Consider the following 25,595-nt stretch of genomic DNA (forward strand, 5'->3'; position numbering starts at 1 on the left):
TTTCTTTAATTAACCTGGTAAATACATACAGCCTATGTTAAGTAAAGTAATTCGGATAAAAGTCACATTATGATATCGTGCCATCCTCGTCGCTTTTAAGCAGAATGACGGAGAAAGCTTGATATCATAGTGTTGTTCGTAAATACAGGCTTTGGTTGGCATAAATAGTGTAAAATGTTGTTTTTAAGGTGGATGCACATTCTCACGCCAGAGTAGTACTGACGTGCAACGTGGAGAGCTTAGTGCCTGTCACCGCAATGTGGACGAAAGACTCCTCGAAAATACAAGAGATTTCAAGCTTGTGAGTAATTTTACATTCATTATTATTTTAGAAAGAAAAGGGAAAATCTAGAAAGGAACAGAATTCAGTCTTGAAACCAGAAAAGATAATGATGAAGAGAGCGAGAACCGGACGAGCCTATTGGTTTGACCGGTTCTCGCAATCAAAAACTCAACTATGTCCGGTTTTTTCCGGACGCCTGAACGCACTACTTGTGAGGAAAGAAAGCCAGACAAAGTAGTGATTTAACGTGTTCCGGTACGAAACAATTTACCCATCCATAAGAACTCATCACCTTAACATTTACTCTGCAAAAGCTATGCCTGATCTCTTTATCAATTTTTTTTTTTATTACGTCATAAGCATATGTACTATTTCAGACAAACCACATCCATAGACTACGTGATAGAGAACATGGGCGAGGAACACGTCGGCTCGTACAGATGTGTCGCCCGCAACGTGGCCGGCACCGCGCAGACGCACACCGAACTCACTATTATTGGTGACATACTTGTTTTGTCTAGCCTACTTTGCTTGCTTGGGCAAAATTCCTGCCTCAAATCCTTCCACGATTTTTGGAGCCCTTTCGTACCAGCCCGCATAACATACTCTTAAATTTTGTCTAATGTCCGGAAAACTCAGTAGGTAGGTTCTTTATTGAAAAAGACTGAAAAACTGTTTTCATATATCTGCCTCAATATATCAATATATCTTGCTTTCACTATATCATTAATTATTCAATATAATTTATTTGCCAAAAAAAAACGGTTTAGTGCATCAGACAGATTTCAAAAAAATATTACATATGTGTCGGAGCGTCAGAATTAATTGTGATTTTATTTTCATTTCTTTAATTATTACGAATTAGCTGGCAATGTCAAGCAGGTAGCTTGAGCGTGGTCACCCCGGTGTCGGATGACGTTGACAGATGCCAAGGAACGCCGGATGACAGGCGGACCGCGTGCGCCGACATTCGAGTGGATGAACCATAGATAATACATATAATACTGGTATAGATGAGACACTGACAGATCAGTCCTTTTTTTCACTACTTGCCCTGTAAACTAGATGGCGCTAGCGTCTGTGAAGCGATCTATAGCTATATGTATGTATGCACTCATCTACATAATATCTATAGGTTGCTATAGGTAGTTACGCATAGTACAGCATTTTTGCCGTGTATAAAATGTACTAAAGAGAAAAAAGAATACAACAAAAATATAAAGATTTTTCTTTATTTATAAATACGGATAATTTATACAATTTATTAATCTCTACGTCTACAACGTATTGAAATTAAACCACTTTTACTTTGACACATTTTTACTATTATAATTTACTAAGTAATATGATTTTCTGTAGAAAAATTATTCTCTAATAAAATCGTAATATGGTTTAATTTCATTGGCTAACATTCATAATACACTTATGGTATATTACAATCACCAATTAATTCACATTAATAGAAACCATTTTTAAATTATTAAGGGTATAATTGAGAACCTTCTATTTTATTTATCGATGTAAATAAAGTAGATGGTTGGAAATGGCCACCCATCAAAAATCACATGATTTAAATCAATCAAATCATTTAATTAACAATAAGGTTTTAAATATCATTCACATTATTTCCTTTTTTTATGAATTTTATAGAAATTGTATGCTTGTAATTTAAGTATCGTTATTATCAAAATCAGCAATTTTTCCTGTTAAAATTCTATTTACACCCGTACACCAACTATTTACAATTAAGTTGATGAACAAATTAATTATATAATTAGTTAAAATCAATTTATGTTCATCGCATTGAATAATTGAAAAATCACATCTGCAATTTATAAAAAACACAATTATTATTTTTTTAAGTTTATTATTTCGGGCGATCAAGTCTCAATCATAAAATATATTTCATTAAGTAATTTAATAAATGAATCACATGTGATTTTTTGTATAATCAATCATGCATCAATTAAATGCATTAGGTTCAATTTCTTGTTGAAGTAAATCAACAATACAATTACAATTTTTAAATATATTAGATTTAGTTTTTTTTATTATATATCCAGGGTACATATTTCTTCGCTTCCGAATGCAAAATCAAATTACTAAAAATAATTTGACTCATTGTTGAAATTAAGGAATCAACTGCAAAATCAGAATCTAAATCATCAGATTTTATAAATCATCATATTTAACTGTTTGAGACCCATCTTGACTTTTTACAATTTTTTCAAATTCCTCTTGATTTAAAAACAGGTTTAATTTCTGCCCGGAACGGGAAATGTGGTGATTTGTTTTTAAGACATCCCTTGAGTATTTTTGCTGTATCACGGTGTGAGTGGCCATTAAATGAATCAAATAATTTATCAAAAATCAGCAATAAATCTACAGTTTCTTCACACTCAGCTAGTAATATGTTGCATTCTGAAACAAAAATATATATATATACATCATTAATGTTTGTGGTTATTTATGTTCCTATGCAAAATATATATATAATCAATTTCAAAATATATATATGTATATATATGTATTCACAAGAAAAAGTATATATGTATGATTTATATGGATAAAAAATACTTATAATCAAAACATTTAATTGATTTTCATTATGAGTTGCAACATACCTTCTACAAATGTTTGCTCCATGTCCTTTTCCTTATCTTCCAACATTGAAACTGAAGCGACTAGTTCAACTGATACTTCTGCAACTGCAGATGAGCTGGTGGTATCTAGAAAGTAGCAATAATCTTGTTAGAAAAGACTAAGCACATACTTTAAAACCTATTAATATAATTGTGCAATTCTACAAAAGACTACTTAGAAGTATTTTAACATAATTATAACATTTCACAACTATCAAACAATGTTGTCTCATCTCAAGCTAAGCAGAACTTGTGTTATGGATACTAGACAGCTAATAAACATACTTTCTAAATATAGAAATAATTTACACCCAGACACAGAACAAAATGATGATGCTCATCACACAAATATTTCTCCTGATTGGGAATCAAACCAAAAACCTCTGGCATAGCACTAAAAGACACTAGCCACTAGACCAACAGGACAGTTAATGCACTTCATTTGCGATGATTAGGTGACAGAAAATAAAATTGAAACAGCACTTGTTGGTCTGTGGTTCATCTTAGGGGCAGATTTCACAGTTATTTCATACATTTAATAGACATCTGCCAAAATGTTAATTGCATATTTGTTTACATGTAAATTGGATGTTATAATATGCAAATATATTTATTTACCTGATGGGATAAGGCTGGTGTAAAAGGTTGGCACTGCATTTCTCGTTAATACCGTTCCTTTACCTATGTAGTATTTCTCAAAATGTTTATAGTCTTATTTGGTTGTAGATGTATGTATCTCCTTTCATTATAATATCATCGTCTAAAACTTGTTTCCAGATCTCAAACCTTTCTTTATAACAGTCTGGCTTAGGAAAATGATGTAATGTACCTGAAATTAGAAAGAATGAGTTAATTGCAGGTTGTGAAATTTATGTTTTAAAAATATAGTGATATATAATAGTACAAACTTCGATCGGATCGTTCCTACAATAAGATCACTTATTCTATCATCAATAATCATCTTACCTCCTTCTTCACATCCAAAATAGCAATGAGTGCGAGAGTATTTCGGTAATCTCGCCATCGTAATCCGTAAAAAACGCAGCCAAATTTTTAAATCAAGTAATGTAAACACACGTCGTAGTCCATTAAACGATGCCAGGGTCAAGAGAAATAAATATATCCGTTCACGAGAAGCCAAGTAAATACGTAGGAAGCAGTTTCGAGGTCCAGAAAACACGCGATGGTCAATAATAGGCAAATAAGTCGAAAATAAAACTTGGTAAACTCACGGCACAAGAAACGAACGTTGAGTGAAAAGTTTTCAAAACATATCAGTGCTGTCATGTCATTAGCAAAATAAAAATTGCGTATAAGATTAATTGAAGACCGAAAAGGCGATTCAGTTTTTTTTATTTTTTTTTAGTTTACTTTTTATTAAATAATATTTATTAAATTATTAAAAGAATAACATTTTGAAGAAAGCAGTTACTGTAGCGGCATCTAGTAATATTTAAGGGAATATTATGCCTTAGTTGACTTGCCCTGTGGCATAGATGGCACTACTTTCCATACATTTTGTTTTCTTGTCCTCAAAGTACTGTACTGTCACCCCCATGGGATGAACTCGCTGCGTTGCCAACTAAATCGTGGTCCATCGATTTGATCTTTAATTCTTTTATTACTTTTGTAATTTAATATTGAAAATACAACGGCAAAGCGAATAACTACGCTTTTATTTCAACGATCATCATGTCTGATAACGAATCCACTCCTGAACTCCCGTCATCAGAAGTGAGATGTAGCCGGAACGCCCCACGTGTTGAAAATAAATGTGAGAGTGAAGAAAAGTTATTGTTGTTATTAGAACAACAAAATAAAAACTTTTTGGCCATGCTAGAGGCCGTGAAGCAGTCGCGATCTCCGAACGAACTTCGTCTTCCTGATTTTGATCCGGACCGACGCAATGTGGACGCACGTGCTTGGATTGCAACCGCGGACACGTGCATTACTGATGGATATCAACAAGGCGCCCCATTAATGATTGCGTTGAGTCGTGCAATGAAGGGAGACGCGTCGACGTGGCTGTCTACTGTGTCGTTTCCGGGGATGACTTGGGAAAATTTTAAGGAGCTTTTCACTGCAAGGTATGCGTGCCCTGAGACTGTGGCCTCTTACCTTATAAATATGGCTGGAAGCAGGCCAAAAGAAAATGAATGTCTTGCTGCATATGGCGCTGCGTTGATGACTTCTATTATGTCAAGGTGGAAAAACTTGACGACAGAACAGATTGCGGTAGCCACAGTTTTGGCACATATTTCGCAGTTCGAGCCTCGCATTCAACGGTTGTCTTGTACCACCGACATCGATAATAGAAAACGACTACAACGAGAACTTACAGCGGTGTCGTTTTTAAAGAGAAAAGCCCCACTAAACAATGACGCACCAGATTTTAAGAGGATTCGCCCAGGTACAAACCATGTTAGCGTCAAGTGCTTTCACTGTGGGAAACTCGGCCATAAGTCCACTCAGTGCTTCTTGAGGAGGAATTTGAAGCCAAATGGAGACAAAGGCCAGACTCTCTCCAACAACCATAAGAAGCCTGCTGCGGAACAACTCTCCATTACCTGCTACTCTTGTCATGGACAAGGTCACTACGCATCCAGCTGTCCGAAACGGAGGAGCAAGGATGGAGGCACCAGCAGCGGCGGAGCTTCAACTACGGAGAAGCGGGTCGACCTGTGCAATATAGATGTACCCGCTGGACACCTCTACCACAAAGGTGAGCGTTTTCCATTTTATTTTGATTCGGGAGCGGAATGCTCATTAATTAAAGAATCGGCATCTCTTAAATTTAGTGGTAGAAGGTTAAATAGTATTGTTAATATGACTGGCATAGGGCAGACATCTGTTAAGTCAATGTTACAGATCTTGACTATTATAAAGATTGACGACATAACTTTAGAAGTCCTATTTCATGTTTTACCCGACTTTTGCCTTCGATATGACATAATGCTTGGACGTGAAATATTATCTCAAGGCCTAACTGTTCACATGACTCGAAACTGTTTTCGTGTAGAAAAATCTTGTATTGTCGAATCGTGTTGTGTTAGCGAAAACGAACAAGTTGATTTTAATTTTATTGATACCGATGTACCCTCAGAACATAGAGCAGAATTAATGCACATTTTGAAGTCTTTCGAAAAGTCCTTTATTACCGGCGTACCTACGAGTCGCGCCAATACTGACCCTATGACCATAAGGCTCATTGACCCCCATAAAACAGTAAGTCGTCGCCCGTATCGTTTAAGTCCTCAGGAGCGACAAATTGTTAGGGATAAGGTTAACCAATTGCTCGCTGCAAATATTATTCGTCCCAGTTCTTCACCTTTTGCCAGTCCTATCCTTCTTGTTAAAAAGAAGGATGGAACTGATCGCATGTGTGTCGACTATCGGGAACTGAATGACAATACTGTTCCTGATAGATATCCGCTACCACTGATCTCGGATCAAATAGCAAGACTGAATAAAGGCAACTTTTTCACAATTTGCGACTTGGCGTCAGGGTTCCATCAGATCCCCATAGAGCCTGACTCTATTGAGCGTACTGCGTTTGTTACTACCGAGGGCCAATACGAATACTTAACCATGCCGTTCGGATTAAAAAATGCCCCAGCAGTTTTTCAACGCGCAATTATTAAAGCACTTGGCGAACTAGTTAATACGTACGTAGTGGTTTATATGGACGATGTTCTTATAGTAGCGAGTACGGTAGAGGAAGCTCTCGAGCGTTTAAAAGTCGTACTCAAAGTCCTCACAGATCAAGGGTTTTCATTGAACATTAAAAAATGTGCCTTCTTAAAACAAAAAGTGGAGTACCTAGGCTTCGAGGTATGTCAGGGAGAGATTCGCCCAAACCCACGTAAGATTGATGCTCTCACGGCACTGTCACCACCAGAGACGGTAACGCAGCTTCGTCAATTTATTGGATTGGCTTCCTATTTTCGGCAATTTGTCGCCGGATTCTCACAGACAATGGCACCGTTGTACGCGTTGACCTCGAGCTCTAATGGTAAGTTAGATTGGAAGTCGGAGCATGAGGCGGTTAGACAACAAATAATTTCCAAGCTAACTCGGGAGCCAGTTCTTACGATTTACGATCCAGATCTACCAACGGAACTGCATACTGACGCAAGTGCGGTTGGGTACGGCGCGGTGCTCATGCAGAGAAAAGCAGGTAAGCTGCATGCAGTTGCTTATTTTAGTAAGCGTACGACAGCCGCAGAGTCTAAATATCATTCATACGAATTGGAGACTCTAGCGGTTGTTAACGCGGTTAAGCATTTCCGCCATTACCTACATGGCCGTAAGTTTACTGTAGTTACCGACTGCAACTCCCTTCAGTCAACTCGCAAAAAGTTGGATCTGACGCCTCGAGTCCACAGATGGTGGGCATTCCTTCAGGGTTTCGACTTTGATGTAGTACACGTTGATGGTAGACGTATGGCACATGCGGACTTCTTCTCACGAAACCCTCTTCCAGCCCAAGAAGCACACATGCATCAGCCACAGGTACAGTCAAAGCAAATTAATATTACTGAGCTGACTAGTAATTGGCTGTTAGCAGAACAACAGCGTGACGAAGAAATCAGCAAGTTAGTGCGTGACCTTAAAGACAAGAAGTTGCCTGACGATATTGCAAAGACTTACGAGTTCAGATCGGGTGTCTTATATCGTAAAATACAGCGTCGAGGTAAGTCTCGCTTCTTACCCATCATACCCCGGTCTTTGAGGTGGTCAGTTATTAATAGTGTGCATGAGGGATTAATGCATTTGGGATGGGAGAAGACCTTAGAGAAAGTGTACGAGCTCTACTGGTTTGATAAAATGACCAAGTACGTGAGAAAGTTTGTTAACAATTGCATTACATGCAGAATTTCGAAGTCGCATTCTGGCAAAATTCAAGCCGAGTTGCACCCCATCCCAAAGGTAGCGATCCCTTGGCATACTTTACACATAGATGCCACGGGAAAGCTTAGTGGAAAAAGTGATAGTAAGGAGTATGTTTTTGTTGTTATCGACGCCTTCACTAAGTTTGTCTTACTCCACCATACGTTACACATCGATTCGGCTAGTAGTATAAAGGCGGTTAAAGCTAGCATCTCCTTATTCGGCGTACCTACACGAATAATCGCCGACCAGGGCAGATGCTTCGCCAGCAAAGATTTTAAAGAGTATTGCGATTCTGCGAACATTAAACTACACCTAATTGCAACAGGTAGCTCTCGAGCAAACGGGCAGGTCGAACGTACAATGAGCACTCTAAAGGCCATGCTTACTGCCGCTGAGACCAGTAAGCGGTCGTGGCAGGAAGCCTTGCCAGATGTACAACTAGCATTAAACTGTTCACAACATAGGGTCACAGGGTCGAGTCCTCTCGAGTTGCTCATTGGTAAAGTTGCTAGGCCTGTCGACATTTTGTTAGCTAGTGATATAGAGCCAGAAGTGGATCTCAACGCCGTACGTGAACACGCGATAGAGAATATTTCTAAAAATGCTCAATATGATAAGACACGGTTTGACAGTACTAAGGCCAAGGTCAACAGGTTCCCTATCGGTGATTACGTTTTACTCCAAAATGAGGAAAGAAACCAAACCAAGTTAGATCCTAAGTATAAGGGCCCCTTCAAAGTAATAGAGGTTCTGGAAGGTGACCGTTACGTATTACAAGGTTTGAATTCAAATAGGAAATACAAGTATGCTCATGATAGACTTCGTAGGATGCCTGGGCCTACAGACGATCATGACTCTGACGATGACTGTGCTGTGCCATCTACTAGCTCTTGATAAAGTTGTTAGTTAGTGATAAGTTATACCGTGGAATGGTTGTCCAGGGCATGTTCGGACGCTAGCACGGTTATTCATGTGTTTTCGGATGCTGGAAGAATGTTGTCCATGTCTTGTTCGGACACTGATCTGGTTATCCTGGTATTGTCGGGTGCTGTGAGGTTGTCCATGGCTTGTTCGGACACCGGTTCAGTTATCCTGGTGTAGCAACTTTGTGTGAGGTTGTCCATGTCTTGTTCGGACGCCAGAATTAAATGTCCATGTGTACTATCATCAAAATTAAATTGCGGTTATTGTTTTGTTATTTGTACTCTGAACTGTAGGTATTTTGAATTTGATTGCTTGTATTCTGATTGCTGTTATAATTTTAATTTACACGAGAAGTTTAGTTGTTTCTGTATGAAATAAAATAATAAAGAATATTCTGAGTTCTTATTTAGGCCAGGCTGGCCGAGTGGAAACTTGAATACTGCAGAACTTTTTCTTCATTTCAGGTACATCACACGAGGACGTGTGAGATGTCACGATGGCCGTGTCGGAGCGTCAGAATTAATTGTGATTTTATTTTCATTTCTTTAATTATTACGAATTAGCTGGCAATGTCAAGCAGGTAGCTTGAGCGTGGTCACCCCGGTGTCGGATGACGTTGACAGATGCCAAGGAACGCCGGATGACAGGCGGACCGCGTGCGCCGACATTCGAGTGGATGAACTCGCTGCGTTGCCAACTAAATCGTGGTCCATCGATTTGATCTTTAATTCTTTTATTACTTTTGTAATTTAATATTGAAAATACAACGGCAAAGCGAATAACTACGCTTTTATTTCAACGATCATCATGTCTGATAACGAATCCACTCCTGAACTCCCGTCATATGTATTTTTAATTATTAGATTTAGTCAAATACCCTATTTATTTGCATACCATGCCAGTGTCACAAACTCGTCGCAGAAAAGTCGCAGACCCCACCCTTCGCAACTGCGAAAAAATGTCTTCATAAAGCTCCACCTCTATACAGTCATTATTAAGTTCCAGTATCTCGAATATTTTTCTTTCCAGTTTTACCCCCACAAGTGACAATGGGACCTGGAAATATAACAGTTGAAGAAGGCGTCAATGTGACAATATCTTGCACGGTGCATAGTGAGTCGCTGTTGCTAGGCAACCAGCTCTGGTACAATGGAACAAAAGAGAACTATGGTAAGGGATTTTAGCTTTTGTTAAACTACTCCCGCAGTAAGGAAATCAACCCTTGTGTCGCGAGGGTTTTACAAACATTCAAGCCACATGCACAAAGACAACCGGACTCAGGACAAGCATTCGTGGATCACACAAACGCTGGTCCTACGCGGGGATCGATTCCGCGTCACGGCGCGTGGTTTTGGCGTGGTGATTACAACCACTCCGATATCCGTGCCGGAATAGATTTTGTCAAAGGATTGAACCACATCGACTCGGTGAGGTTGGGTCTGTTTCAGCCGACTCTTAAATGGAGGAGGTCTATGAAGGAAGTTCAGGCGGAACGAAACTTTTTTTTTTTATTAACTTACAATAGCAGCAGTAAAATTTAAAGTCGGCTGTAAAAATATGTTTTCGGGGGTTAAAAATTTTGATGTCATAACTGACTGGGTTGTCGGGCTCAATTTGGCTCTGGGAACCAATAGCCTAATGCGACCATTTCAGTACAACGAATAAATGCCAAACATTTTATGTACCTTCTAATTAAGATGATAAACAATGTTGTGTGATTGTTAATTTTAGTTAAGTATTTCTTTACAGCTATCGATATAAACCGGGAGCCAAACATCGAAGGACTATATACGTTTAATAAAACAATCCAAGCAACGAAAGACAATGTGGGAGTTTATACTTGTGTCGCTACCAACAGAGGTTTGTGTAAATTCAGCAGTTATATAAAGCTTACTGGACATATATATAACTTATCCGTGTACCGCGTTATCTATCTATTATTATGTTTTTATTGTTTTTGCCTTCGTCGCCGAAGTCGTCTGGCGAAGGTAGTGTGATGATCTAGTTAGGTATGAAGGGCTCACGAAGTCACAAAACGCGAAAAATAGAGGCGTTTTAAATAACTGGCAGGCTTTTGCCCAGAAGTTAGACACATAGGCTCACTAATTGCCATAAAATATTTATCTTTCAAGGTGGAAAATCAAAGCAATCCTCACGTATTTCATTAAGAATAAACCCAACGGCGCAAATATTAGGCCCGCATATACTGTCAAAGCTAATACACACTAACTTCCAACTGGTCTGTACTGTGGAAAACGCGGCAGAGATCGTGTGGATGGCTCCTAATGGGACACAAGTCACGCGTGACGTGAATAGCACTAGTACTGATGTGCTTGTGGTTACCAATCTTACTGCTGATGGAGTTTGGACCTGTACCGCTGTTAGAGGGACGCTCAAAAGTAAGTGACGTGGAAAATTACGTTGAATCCTTGTTTTGAAATTCCTTTTGCCAGTTGTCAAACTTAATGAATTCGTTTTGCTCTAAGGAAGGCACGTCGTGGTGGATTCTCACCAGCTAGAACGCTCTGAGTTTGTCTTTTGTACAAAATTATAATATGAGTAACTAATAACACATTTATCGCTCGGAGTAGCCCAAAATCATGCTTTTCTCAACTGTTTCATTGAGAAGCAACATTTAGAAAGTCTATTTAATAAAACGAACCCTACTTGTATATTCTTTTTTAACCTGCTTTATCAATAATGCAGAATCTAAGTTAGCGGACCATTGATTGCTTGTAGCGTATTCCTAACAGCTGTCACGTTTGTCAGTAAAGTTAAACTGATGAAGCTTTAATGAAATTCTAGGTTCTGATTCCGTAAACGTTACTGCGCTTATAAAGCCAGTAGTGAATATAATAGGATCGAAGAACATCACCATTGTGAATGGTACAGTGATTGAGGTGACGTGTGAGGTGGTGGCGCGACCAGCTCCCAGGATACTGTGGCACAGAGAGACCGAACAATTCCTCAATAATACTGTAAGTACTACGGCTTAAGAATAAAATGGGAAACAGTTGGGAACCCTGTCTGCCTCTAGATCTAGAGATGATTCTTGTTGAACAAGTCAGTATTAAATGATGCAACGGTTTACTCACGCGTATTTATCGGAGTTGCCCGACTAGTTTCGGACCCAAACGGAGTCCTTAACCATGAGCTGACGCGGTGGGAACGAGGAAAAAGTCGGAGTCTGGAAAAAAATATTAGTTTTTTAATCTATATGATCAATTAATGAGCAGAAAAGACTGATGTGGCAGTGGATTTGATTGTGGTTATGTTTAAGAACCCGAAGTCCAAAACCAGTCTGGCAATCCCGATAAAGATGCTTTACAAAATCGTTTTATCTTTTAAGTATGAATAATCCTTTCGAAAATTAAAAAAGACTGGACATAAATCGACTTTACTTTTTTACCTTGCTTTGTTACATGCTGTATTTATCATTCACATTATACAGCAATTAATCATTTTCTAGATATCCCAGCCCAAACCCGACGTTTATCGAAGCGTGCTAAGTCTGAACTCGAGCGCAGAGAATGTGCAAGCTACTTACTTCTGCTTCGGCGAAAATACGGAAGGGATACACCAGGATAGTTTAACTGTTAATGTTAGGCGGAAGATGACACTTGTGAAGGGATTTCAAGGTCAGTGAGATGTGCTGTATTATGTTTAGTAGGGCCTTAGGTTTCTGAGTACCAGTATAATCAAGGCCAGTTCCAAAAATCTTAGTGACGTAGAATGAAAGCAAAATGTATGGTCCAAAATTATTTTTGGACAAAGCAGGACTATTAATCTACTATTAGACAAATAATTCAAGTAACTATGTATTCAAAATTGATTACGTAACGTTCTTGGCGTTCTTCTGGCATAGAAAGTTACTAACCATCAAAATTTTCTAAACCTATCCTTAGTGGATTAATGTTTATCATGTGTATATGTAATCATTCTCCCCAGATCAATCAGTCCAGCTGTACTACCAAGCAGAATTGCACTGTCAAGTTGACTCCCACCCGCCTGCCAAAATACGATGGTACCACAATGGTACCCAACTACTACCTGGAACTACAGTCCAGGTTACCGAAGACAATTCCACTGTCTATTTGACTCGCATTGACTTTGAAAACCTTGGAGTTTACGGCTGTGAAGCTGAAAATGGATTTGAAACTTTATCTGTCAATGGCACAGTCAGTGTTTATGGATTAGGTAAGACAATTTCTACCAGTCAAGCATTTTTTGCAATTAAATACCAACAAATGGAACCTCAGACACGATTCGAACCTGCGACTTACGACATTCGCTTAAACAACTAAGTCCGCATTCGCTTAATCACTGACCAAGAATCTGAATTTGTTCATTGTTTTAAACGTTACTGTTATATTCTGCCAATTTTGATTCAGGTTTATTCAATTAATTATTAATTTAATGTTCATTCAGCCATATTATAAAAGATCCGTTATTTTCTTCCAGCGTCTCCGGTGTTATCAAAGGAACCAGTTGTTCAGGTTATAAAGGAAGGAGGGTCTACAAATCTCTCATGTAGGTGAGATTGTGTATCATTGGATTTTACCCTTAATATTTATCGAAAAGTTCCATTTATGACTGTTAAAGTAAAATTTACTCTCAATAATTATAAAGGCTAGTGGATTTTGTGTTAATATACTAAGCTATAGAATTGCGAAGAAAATATGATTTTTTAAAGGCTACTGTTAAGGGCCTGTAAAAACATTTAATGTTTCAAAGAAGTACTAGTAGTAGATCTCGATGGCGTTGGGGAAGCCTATGTCCAGCCGTGGGGGGATATGGGCTGATGATGATGATGATTTTCAGAAATGCTTAATCTGAAAGTATCCATCGGCTTCTGTGACTTTATCTGTATAAACGTTTTAGGGTCCTCCAAGGAAATCCAGAGCCAAAACTGACATGGGAGTATAAAGGCACCTTATCCAAGGATTTTACATCCTTTCCTCATGGGATTGTATTGAACGAAGATGGCAATGAGGTGATGGTATCGAATGCAACTGAAGAACATGCGGGTATCTACCGATGTAAGGCTATCAACGTGATTGGACAAGATACTTATGTTGTCAGTTTGGAAGTCCAATGTAAGGAGTTTTGTTCTTTTAATTGTTCAAAAAGTTATAATATTAGCTATTAATATGTAGTGGGCAAAAAAGGGCTTCTCTAGTATACTATACTAGCTGTTACGCGCGTCTTTGTCTGCGTGGTTATTATATAAGTTCCGAAATGAAAAAAAAACGGATTAAATGTTTTAGATTGCGCGAATCTGCTCCCCGTTTTTTCAACATATTTAAAAAAATAACCGCTCTGCTCCTATTTGTTATAGCATGATGATTATATCCTATAGCGTTTCTCGATAAATGGGCTATTTAATCCTGAATTTCTTTATCAAATCGGTCTTCTCGTTCCAGAAATCAGCCCGTTCAAACAAAAAATCTCTTCAGTTTTACAATAATAGTACAGATTACACTTTAATTTCAAGATACGCATAATTTTCATTATATTTTGTCTCAGATCCGCCACGCTTTAGTACGCAAGGTGAGACAAAAGGATCTCAACAGGCAAAGTTGGGAGAAGGAATAAAATTCTCGTGTGACGCTGTTGGCTTACCGCCTCCAATCATTGTGTGGACCAAAGATTTACATCCTGTTGTGTACTCTGGCAACGTGTGAGTGTGACTTAATTGAGCGGTACCTACTTGGTACTTGGTATATTGAGGTTTAGTTACCATTCTTCCTAGGAGTCAAAGTTGAACATAAGTTCGTTAAGATTGATTACCAGCAGTATTGGTTCGTTTAGATTCATTATCAGGTAGTCAATGAAACATTAGAATCATTTTTAATAGTTCAGGATTTGTTTTAAGACGCGAATTCATGATTGATAAGAATTGCGTCAAAAAATAAGATTTTTTTTAATTTACCGATACATCGAATGCCTTTAAATGGTAACCTATTTCGGTCTATCGGCCAGACCCATTTTGATGAAATTAGCTTAGCTAATATGGATGTAGCTAACGAAGCAGCTAGTGCAAAATTATAATAACTAAGTATGTACATAACAGGTTTTTAACAAACAGCAGTGAGTTGGTAATAGAGAAAGTATCGCCGTCAGACTCTGGGACATATACCTGCAACGCCACCAGTGTCGCTGGATCCACACATAAGAACTTTACATTGAATGTTTACGGTAAGAAGCATACTTCATCATCCTAGCCTTTTCCCAACTATTTTATGGTTGTCTTTCAGTCTAATCGGATGCCGCCTGTTTTACTAGAAGTCTAACCCCCTCAACCCAGTTTCCTGAGCAAAAAGTTACGTTAAGAATCAGAAGGTAGTCCCATCTCTACATCTGTGAATCGGTTATCCAATCAAAATTTACTTATCCAAATGAATCTACTAAGTAGCACTTTTTGAATGTCATTTTACATTGGAAATGTGTCATTCGAAAATCTGTCGTGGGAGTTCGTAAGAGAGGGATAATTCAGAAAAGAACTGGATTTAATCGTGTTTATGGTGTAAATGACAAATTGAACTTCTGTCTTTCAAATCAATTTCGGTACAGTTGCTAAAACGGCTGGTGACGTTATCCAGATGAACCAAGTTAAATTTTCGAAGTTAGATTTTTCTGTACACACATTACGATCACAAATTAAATTGAGATTTTCATATGGGAGTCCCAGAATAAATTTTAATTTGCAATCGGTTGCACCTTTTTGTCCTTACATAATTTCTGATTCCTTTCCCAATTCTCTGTACAGATCCACCAACAATATCGCCTACTAACGGTTCTCTATTAGAAGTGTTAGAAGGGCAGTTAGTAGAGCTCCCCTGCTCGGCTCGCGGGGTTCCATTGCCCATCGTGGAATGGACTCAAAATGGAGAAGCAATAAGCGACGGTAGGAGGTATTTGGACGAGTTCGGATTGAGGTAAGAAGTTTATAAGAGAGAAAATGATCATGGGTTTTTTTAAAGCGACTCCCGTAGTAAGGAATTAATTCCTTGTGTCGCGGGGGTTTTACAAACATACAATTCACATGCACAAAGACACCCGATGGGAAATATGACAGAGAGCTTTTATATTCAGTATATAACTAACCTTTTGCTTTTAAAGTCACTTCATGTCGCCCTTTGTCTATCAATACCACGTGATGTAATGTTACAATGAATTTAAGAAATGCTACTCGGGCAATGTTTGGTACAAGTTCAGTGCTATTAGAACACATGAAATGACATTGAATTTAATGTTTTCTTTCAGATTCATCGCTAACTTAACTGATTTTGGAGAATACAAGTGTTCGGCTAGTAATATTTTTGGAAATGCATCTGTTACATACACGCTTTACGTTTGGGGTAAGAATAAATAATATTTTTTGGCGTATTTACACTAAAAAGTTTCCCGGATTTCATGTCTCATCGGAAGTCAGCGACAACTCGCAACACGTTTGGGCAATCTCAATATTTACACCCGAACCGGTTTCTCGTATAATTATGAGTTATTTAAAATAGAAGAAAAAAGGTATTTCTCTACTAAATTATGCATGTTTCATACTTGTAAACCTCCACCTTGAATAACTCTACCAAAAAAGAACCCACATCAGCATCGGTTGCGTAGTTTCGAAGATTATGGCAAATAGGAACAGACAGACACCGCGAGTGACTTACTTACTTAATCTGTTGGCTCAGCGACCCAAAATTGTGTCTTGGCCTCTGATACGAGAGAATGCCACCTTGCCCGATCCTTCGCCACTTCTCGCTAGTCATCGGTATGAAGCGCTCGAAGATCCGCCTCAACTGTATCACTCCAGCGATACCTGGGTCGGCCAATAGGGCGTCTACCTGTTGGTCGTCCCAGATACGCTCTCTTCACACCGCGATCTTCTCCCATCCTTTCGACGTGGCCGAGCCAACGGAGTCTGTGAGCTTTTATTTCTCCAATGATGTTGGGGATGGCTGCGAGTTCTTCAATTTCATTTTATTATATGTACCTACTGATACTGTCTAACGGGAATATTTTTATTTTAGTTCCTCCATATATTACACACCCGTTGGAAGTCTTCAAAGAAGTATTACTTCTGGATCAAGTGTCTTTACAGTGTGACGTCATCGGGTTCCCTCTGCCGACGATACAGTGGTTGTTTAATGGAAAACTGCTGACAGAAAACACAACCGATTTAAGGTACTTTTAAACCATGTATTAAAACATAAAGTAACTTTTGAGTACTTGACATTTTGGTAAGAGCGTGTTATTTTAAAAACAGTACCAACATTTTTGGTGTGTGCTTTGCCCAGCATTATCTAGGATCTGAATAGGGCTATAAAAAAACATTTTTGATGTGACTTTTTTTTCAGCTTTAACGACATTGGCAATTTGTACATATCGAACGCCAGCGTGCGTCACGAGGGGATATACATTTGTCAAGCGGAGAACAACGGCGGGATCGCCGAAAAAACAACGTATCTAAGAGTAAATGGTAAACAATCAAATAATAATGTTTATTGAGATTCCCACTCAGGGCAAATGTTGTGTGAAAAGCACGATCATTTGTTCTCCGTCTAATTAATGTATATATACGAGTATGAATTTAAAATAATAAAAGATTAAAAAAACCTAAAAACCCACGTTTTTATATATCACTCCATTGAAATTTTATTAAAATCGGTCCAGTCGTTTTTGTAGTTGTAAGTTGCATTGTCATCGGGTTTAAAGCTTATCGGGAAGTGCCTCAATTTAGTTATAAAAACCAACCCGAATCACAAACAGACAAGAAAGTCAGTCCATAAAACGTGGAAATAAATAAGTATGTTTATCAGTTGTCTAGTACTCAGTACACAGTCTTTTGTGTGAAAGTTGTGTGTAAGTTGTGGAATATTAAATATTAATTTCAGAACCTCCAAAGATTTTGGAAGACAACTACACAGGGCCCTACCTAGCCACCAACATGGATACAGTATTAACGATCACCTGTCAAACAACAGGCAAACCTCAACCTTATGTTAGGTGGATTAAGGACGACTTTTATTTGGATAAAGGTATTTTTTTGTTTTAATTATTCCATAGTTGATATCGTTGCAAAAGTATTTCTTTACTTAAATATCACGGCTCTTATCCTAGGACAGGGATTTTTAGAAAAAATATCTTGAAACTGGTAACTATATAACTGGTAAATAAATAAATTCTATTAAGTTTAATTGACCTTCTTCTCGAATTCCGATTAAGCTGAAATTTTGCAAGTAAGTGTCCAGTTGGAAGTTCCATGAATAACAAGCTTGTTGTCAAAAAGGTTTTATTTTTTTATCCCATCTTTTCCTTAAAACAATAAGTGTTTGACGGCTGAATTAAGAAAAAAATATGATGTTGTGTGTTTACTTACGATATTAGAATTACGATAACCTGTTAAACAGCTGTTTATTTGTAGATCCTCGCTATGAAGTCGACATTGACGGTACTTTAACTATCAAAGCGCCATCTGTGGACATGAGTGGGAACTATACGTGTATTGCGAAGAATTCCGTGGGGGTTGCCAACAAGACTATACCCGTCGAGATATACTGTAAGTGTAAATAATGTTGCAATTTTTTATATAATCTGACTGCGCGGATAGCCGAGTGGTTGAGGTCACCTGGCCAAAACCACTGTGCGCGTCGTGTCGCGGGTTCGATCTCAGCGTAGGACAATTATCTGTCTATGTGCACGTGATTTGTATGTTCGTTAAAGCCCCGCGACACAAGGGTTAAATTCCTTACTGAGGGAGATATTTAAAAAAAAGAGAGCCATGGAGTGGGCATTAGTTACCTTTTTCGAAATAACAATGTAATAACATCATCCATTAAAACTGGACGTATAATATTATTGTCCGACGACCTCCGTGGTCGAGTGGCGTACGCACCGGTTTCAAGGTGTCGCTAGCTCTGAGGTCCCGGGTTCGATCCCCGGTGGGGTCAATGTAAAAATTGTCATTTCTACATTGTCTCGGGTCTGGGTGTTTGTGGTACCTTCGTTGTGTTGTGTGTGTTGTGAATTCCATAACACAAGTGCTTTAGCAACTTACTTTGGGTTCAGAACAATGTATGAGATGTTGTCGGCATTAAAAAAATAATAATTGTATGACTGATTAGAGACAGAAAGGTATGGAAGGAGAAGAGATGTTGGGCTGACCCCAAATAATAATTGGGATAAGGGAATGATGATGACGATGATAAGAGATACTTCTTTCAGCCATACCTACTCGTATGCAATCGGAGGAGAGTTTATCCACAGTGACTCTTGTGGAAGGTCAGAGCGCCGCTGTACAGTGTCCGCTTCGAGCGTCCCACGACACACTCAAATGGTATAAGGTTCGATATTACAATATGAAACTAATGCTTCAAGTAATTACTGTAATAGGGATGATGACTGTAAAAGCACAAATGTATTTAGGCCCTTAGTTGATAATAAGATCTTTTTTATTGTTGAATAAGAAAGTTTGACAAAGATAAACTGTTCTAAAATTTTGGAACTGGTTCTGATGTGGGGACGTAAAATTTCGTACAATTTTTATACACAATCGTAATGCCACGCGTAGCTTCCATTACTATGACCAATTTATATGTGTTTTTTTTCATTGATTTCCAGTCTGGTCGTCAAAAAAATAACGATACACTAATGACGCAAGCGTACAAATAAAATAACTTTAACACATTTCAGAATGCAAAACTCATATCAACAGGTCAACTTATACTGGCCAATGTGTCTCGAGAGAACGCGTCCTCTTTATCCTGTGTAGTAACTAACGCGGTTGGCTCAGCGTATTCTAAGGTACAGGTCAACGTAGAGTGGCCGCCAGTGTTCAAAGCAAATGGGTCGCAAAATGTGGAGGTCGTACAAAATGTTGACTGGTATTTCGATTGTGCGGTAGACGCGAAACCTATGGGTAAGGTGAGTATTAAAAACTTTATATTATACATTCATGCTTTCTCGTATTTTTGAACCTCAACAACAAATGTTGCATTTTATGCCTGAGATTTGGTAGTTTTTGACAGGGATTCAAACTAAGAGAACATTAATTGTCAAGTCCGAATTGTTCCTATTAGCTTGAATAATTATAGGTAAATTATATTCATTGTATTAAATTATACGTGAGTGTTCCATCCGTACTAAATTTCCAATTATCGTGTTGACAAAATGCTTAAGAGGTTACAAATAATGTCATTTTAATCCATTTTCCATTCATTCATCGGCCATTATAAATAGCAGAATTGCGGTCCTGGTTATAACCATATACTTAACATATGAATTGCAATAAACAATTAAGTGTTGTTCTTTTTTGCAGACAAAATGGTGGTTCAACTCAAAGCCGTTGGTGTTTGAAGACAAAGAACGTTTGAAACTGATCAATATACAGCCGCGTAACGCCGGCTCATACAAATGTGTTGTGAGCAACGTGCATGGAACCGTCGTCCAAGACTTCACTCTAAATGTTTTAGGTAATTCATTTAAAAAAATGTCCCCCGCCTTAAGGAATTCAAACCTTGTGTCGCGGGGGATTCACAAACATTCAAGTCTCATGCACAAAGATACCCAGCTTACACCCAGCTCATTTTACAAGCTTATAACATATTTATTTATTTACCATTTATGTACACAGACCAATAAAAGAAGCACAAATACACAAAGACAAATGTACAAAGGTACTGTATATATTTGTACTTCTTTAATATTATATGAAAATATGTACAAAAACGGATTTAATTAAATATTATTGTGTAATCCTGCGAGTAATAATAAATGTTATGTTGTTATGAATTGTTCCAAGTTTTTCGACCAACTCAATCTAATTTGTGAACAATTCTATCGATTTTTTTTTAAATAATCATCATCTTTCTGAAGGCCCTTTTTTTCTTTCAGTGCCACCATTTATATCAGACTTTGACATGCTGGACGTGCAACTAAGGGAAGGTGTCAATGCTACACTAGAATGTAACGCTAGAGGAGAGCCAAAACCCAACATAACTTGGACTTATAAGTAAGTATCCTACGAGGATCAAATCCTTTTTGTGGACTCCTTCCTCAAAAAATCAAAATCAGAATTAAAAGCTTTTATTTCAAATAGGCCGTTTTACAGGCACTTTTAAAACGTTACAGTGGTTACTCTAGTTGCACAGTTCCAAAGTGTCATTCTTATGGAAAAGAACCGGCAAGAAACTCCATAAGCTTCTCTTTTGAAATATTACAGTAAAATGGTAAACTAATAAAAGAGATGACGAGAGTAGTAACAATATTACTGTCTACATAAAATGTCAGGAAACTAAAGACAGAGAAGCTTATAATACACTACAAAATCAAAATAATTTATCAAGTGATAGGATCTGTTCAAGACACATTATTTATTGAGTTGCTCTTTCCTCTAGTAATACCAACTGGCACCAACACAACTCTTCACTATCTTCAACTAATATAACAAGTCTATCTGGAGGCTTGTACCGCTGTGACGCGACCAACAAAGCCGGAGCCACTCACTTAGTGTACCGTGTTACCATCGTAGCGGCTGCGAGAGTCCAAGATATAGTGGCCTTTGCGAACGGCGAGGGGATTACTGTTGAAAACACTTTAGATGTTACGGTGAGGACTTTATGCTAGGTTTGCTAGGTTTAATAATCAGCGAATTTATTTAAAGTGGACCAAAAATTTCGCTCAATATACCCTAGAAATAATGAAACATCATTATCAGAAAGGGATACAATAGGACAAGTATTTGTGTAAACTGTAATCGACATTTGCTTGCTTCTGAATATTCCTTTTGCAAGTGATTTGAATACTCTTGAACCACGAAAGTTTTCAGAGGGAATCGTTTTTATTTTTAGAAGAAACGGGGAAAAACTTTGAAAATTATTGTTTTGTTTCCATTCAAAATGTCTTGTTTGCTATGTATCAACTCACAACAACAATCTTGAACATTGAACATCTTTTCTTGTTAAATAAATCTGAACAACTCCTAAATATAAAGATTTTTCTACAGACATTGTAAACTACTGTATCGTTTATAGCAAGGTTCAAAGGTAAGGATAGCATGTAAAGCAACAGGGAACCCCACGCCGGACATACAGTGGATGAAGCAAGGGAGAGCGATCAGCGAGAATCCATTCGACATCGACTACGCAGACTTGATACTTAACGGTGTTCAGACGAGAGACGCCGGGGTCTTCACTTGTATTGTAACTAATGAAGGTGGCAGTCAGGAAAGGAAGATCAAAATTAATGTGCTGGGTAAGTTAGAAATATTTTGGATCAATAGTTAGCACAGTCCCGACAGAATCGGGTTACCTCATTGCTAAGGTACTACTGCGCAAGTAGGTAGTTAAAATACAAATCGGACTCAAAAGATTCCATAAATTCATTCTATACTTTTCAGAACCTCCAAAAATCTTCCAAAGCCTTTTCCAAAATGAAAACAGTACTACAAATGCAGTACATATAGAAGTGATATCCGGGCAGCCGTTCTACCTCCACTGCCACCCTTACGGGAACCCAGCCCCAGATCTGTACTGGTTCAAAGACGAAGTCCCTTTGAAGTTCTTCGATGATCAGATGGTATCAACTGAGTTTGGCGAAGTGATTGTAGTGAAGAAGGCCAAAGCGGAACAGTCGGGGAGTTATACTTGTATGGTGAGGAATGCTGTTGGGAATACCAGTGTTGGGTATAACGTTGATGTTTTAGGTAAGAACTGAATGGTCAGTTTTTTTCAATAAAAACCTTTTTTTGAACCAAAAAGTAATAAAATTTAATTTCACACATCGCTTTTCTGTGGAGCAAATCAAATTCATCAAAAAAAAAATATCTTCTCTTACAAACTGGCATCAGCTGATTAAAATTACTGTAAAACATTTTTTTTTGATAATCGCATTTGATTCCTTAAAAAAAATTGTTGATGCACAAACACAGACGCGGTGTTTTCACAATGAAGACAAGTACACAATATAATCACATAATACAATTTTTCACAATAAAATTTAACTTTTAATTTCGACTGATAATTCTAGGCATCAGCTTTTTCAGACAAATACATTTTATTACATTTTTTACTTAAACATTGGTTTACCTACTCATGTTTAAACCTTCTTCAGTACCTCCACCATCACCAAAGGAATCCACGAAGAAGATGATCGGCACCTTCGGCAAAGAGTTGGTTCTCTCTTGTCCTGCTTTCGGCTCTCCGCCTCCCATCGTGATGTGGATCAAACATCCCTACACTGAAATAGAGGCGGATGACAGACTGACTCTCGCTGATGATAATTACACACTGGTTAGCTTTGGTTTTATTTCCTTTATGTAAAATACCTATAAAAATGAATATTGCATTTTTGACATGTTACAATCATTCGTCAACCGGCCAAGTCGCTTATCTGGAACAGTTTTAATAACGGCTTACGTTACTACGTATTTTTGCAAATGTGTGCCACTGTGCGCGACGTGTCCCGGTTTCGATCCCCGCATAGGACATGCATTTGTGCGATCCACGAAAGCTTGTTCTTAATCTGGGTGTCTTTGTGCATGTGATTTGTATGTTTGTGAAACCCCCCGCGACACAAGGATTAAGTACCTTAAAGCGGGAGTCGTCGTTTAAAAGAAAAAAAGTTGAATTGACTAAACACGTTTGTTGGTTTTAATCAAATAATTAATGAAATATTGAACTCGGCATTCATTGTCCTGATGATCGTGACAGCTACTGGCAGCTTAATAGCCAGGACGGCGGGAATCGTGAGGAGGCTCCTCCCTTTGGAGCCCTAACCACTGGTAGCTTGGACCCTGTTCCAGATTATAATAACATTTTACGTGAGGATTCATAATTATTAAATTAATAGCGGTAAACTCACGCGTATTTATTATGTTATTTTATTATTTTTTCTTCAGATTATCAATCAAACAGAAGTATCAGACAGCGGCAAATACTCCTGCATCATGACAAATAAAGTGGGCACCACAGAAGTAGTTTTCGACGTAACTATTGTCAAGCCACCTTCCATTGTTGGTAATGTAGACGGTAACACGCCTGAAGAGCATGTCGTAGCGTTGAAAAGAAGCATTGTACTGAAATGCGAAGTAGACGGTCATCCTATACCAAAGATTTCATGGTTAAAGGTAATATTATTAATTATTAGTGCTTTATTTTTACTTTTGCTTTAATGTAAATGTGTGTATAATTGACACTTAACCTAAGCTTATGTTTAAGCATCTCTCTTTTACTCGACTTAAAATATATTCTTATGTTTCTGTCTTTGTTCAAAGCCTTTGATTGAGTTAGTCACGATACATTGATCAGGAAGTAGTACCTGTATAGCATTCGAAATAAGTATCTTAGTCTTTTCAGCTTTTACTTAGATAATCGACTTCAAAGAGTAGATACAAATGGCAAACAATATAAAGAATCTCTTGTAACTATGGGTGTTCCGCAGGGTTCAATACTAGGCCCTTTTTTATTTCTCATTTACATAAACTATCAATGCCTTCATGTAATGGATTTAATTATGTGCTGCCACATCATTGGTTTTCAATTTCATTTCAGGTTATGTCATTTTTACTCGACTGAGTCAGAAAGATGTTATGTTTTATCAGCTATAACTTTCAATTACTTCACATTTATGCGTCAAAGTCACAATCGACAGCTAGTACTAATATAAAATAATGAAATTAGGATAATGTATATTTTGTCATTAGAACATTTTTATACACCTTGATATCTCTGCATCTTCTCCTATCATCCTTTGGTTCACTGGTAGAGAATGCCTTAAGCATTAAGTCCGCCATGTAAATTGATAATGTATAATAGGAGTAAATAAATAAATAAAACTTATTGCAGGATACGCAAGAACTTAGCAACAGCTTGTCGAACGTTCAGCGAGTCCTTGGCAACAGTTTGCTGGCGATATGGAGTGCGGACGTGCGTGACGCGGGCCAGTACATCTGCGTGGTCGAGAACCAGGCCGGAACCACGCATCGGAGATATAACGTGGTCTTACAAGGTGAGACGGTAGATGAAATAGTAGTCAAGATTATATCTGAAGTAGATAATCATAATGAGGCTTTTTTCTTAACAAGCCTCATTCATTTTGCTGCTGTAATGATGAATGCTAGATTAATAGCTACGAAAGATAATATAAATGTGTTGAATGACTTTTGTCTCCCAACCCATTTGTTTTCCTTAGCCTATTTGTACGTTACCACAGGGTCGCAAGTCCGATGCAATTGACTAGTTGTACAACGTATTGAACTTTAATTTACCCTCGTGTGATAACCCCCGTTTCACAACAATTCAAATGACACCTAGACCTAAAAATTTACAAATCACACATGATTATATTATATTTCAAGTGCCTGGTAAGTGGAGTGGTTGGTCGCAGTGGTCTCTATGTAACGCCACCTGCGGCCTGGGGTACCAGCAGAAGACCAGGTCTTGTCACTACATCGACGATAAAAACAATACCATAGGTATGTACCGTTTACTACATATATTTTTAAACATAAATAATAGATTTAAAAAAAAAACTAAATAAACCATCGTTTTTAAGTGTCCATTCAAAGTTTATCAAAAGTCCAGCCGTTTTATATTGTAAATTCCATCGTCATCGGGTTTGAAGGTAACCTGAAAATTTCAGCCTGCTAGCTTATCGGGAAGTACCTCAAAATTGAGTTGCAAAAATCCACCCGGAACGACATACAAACAAGCAAGAAAGTGAGTGTATAAAAACATGGGAAAATGGGAGTCGAGGCTTCATTTTATTATTAATCACCGCACTCTGTAAACTTAGGTTCACGCGGACGGAGTCGCGGTCAACAGCTAGTATCACATAAAGAGAGCCTTTGCAAT

At 38.0% G+C, this 25,595-nt stretch overlaps 1 protein-coding gene and 1 long non-coding RNA gene across 2 annotated transcripts in view; one reads left to right on the forward strand and one right to left on the reverse strand.

Moving 5' to 3' along the window:
- The window catches only part of LOC113491813 (hemicentin-1-like), a 35,931-nt gene that overhangs the window by 5,312 nt on the left and 5,024 nt on the right, over window positions 1–25,595 (forward strand). The window contains exons 10-38 of the mRNA XM_026868981.1: window positions 189–301; window positions 661–782; window positions 9,772–9,912; window positions 10,492–10,602; window positions 10,875–11,141; window positions 11,548–11,720; window positions 12,212–12,380; window positions 12,691–12,939; window positions 13,204–13,276; window positions 13,624–13,838; window positions 14,269–14,422; window positions 14,816–14,940; window positions 15,512–15,680; window positions 16,009–16,103; window positions 16,776–16,929; window positions 17,103–17,224; window positions 17,640–17,783; window positions 18,170–18,304; window positions 18,970–19,088; window positions 19,438–19,668; window positions 20,063–20,216; window positions 20,638–20,755; window positions 21,141–21,351; window positions 21,777–21,996; window positions 22,142–22,447; window positions 22,855–23,033; window positions 23,642–23,869; window positions 24,588–24,750; window positions 25,100–25,216. Coding sequence (XP_026724782.1) covers window positions 189–301; window positions 661–782; window positions 9,772–9,912; window positions 10,492–10,602; window positions 10,875–11,141; window positions 11,548–11,720; window positions 12,212–12,380; window positions 12,691–12,939; window positions 13,204–13,276; window positions 13,624–13,838; window positions 14,269–14,422; window positions 14,816–14,940; window positions 15,512–15,680; window positions 16,009–16,103; window positions 16,776–16,929; window positions 17,103–17,224; window positions 17,640–17,783; window positions 18,170–18,304; window positions 18,970–19,088; window positions 19,438–19,668; window positions 20,063–20,216; window positions 20,638–20,755; window positions 21,141–21,351; window positions 21,777–21,996; window positions 22,142–22,447; window positions 22,855–23,033; window positions 23,642–23,869; window positions 24,588–24,750; window positions 25,100–25,216 — 4,777 coding nt within the window. The remainder of the gene's footprint in view (window positions 1–188; window positions 302–660; window positions 783–9,771; window positions 9,913–10,491; window positions 10,603–10,874; window positions 11,142–11,547; window positions 11,721–12,211; window positions 12,381–12,690; window positions 12,940–13,203; window positions 13,277–13,623; window positions 13,839–14,268; window positions 14,423–14,815; window positions 14,941–15,511; window positions 15,681–16,008; window positions 16,104–16,775; window positions 16,930–17,102; window positions 17,225–17,639; window positions 17,784–18,169; window positions 18,305–18,969; window positions 19,089–19,437; window positions 19,669–20,062; window positions 20,217–20,637; window positions 20,756–21,140; window positions 21,352–21,776; window positions 21,997–22,141; window positions 22,448–22,854; window positions 23,034–23,641; window positions 23,870–24,587; window positions 24,751–25,099; window positions 25,217–25,595) is intronic.
- Window positions 2,665–3,584, reverse strand: LOC113491837. Its single transcript, XR_003400461.1, has 3 exons — window positions 3,544–3,584; window positions 2,908–3,012; window positions 2,665–2,704 (listed from the first exon to the last, which is right to left on the reverse strand). It is a non-coding gene; the product is annotated as an uncharacterized LOC113491837 (long non-coding RNA).

This window comes from Trichoplusia ni, chromosome 3 (assembly GCF_003590095.1).
Source record: "Trichoplusia ni isolate ovarian cell line Hi5 chromosome 3, tn1, whole genome shotgun sequence".
NCBI lineage: Eukaryota > Metazoa > Arthropoda > Insecta > Lepidoptera > Noctuidae > Trichoplusia > Trichoplusia ni.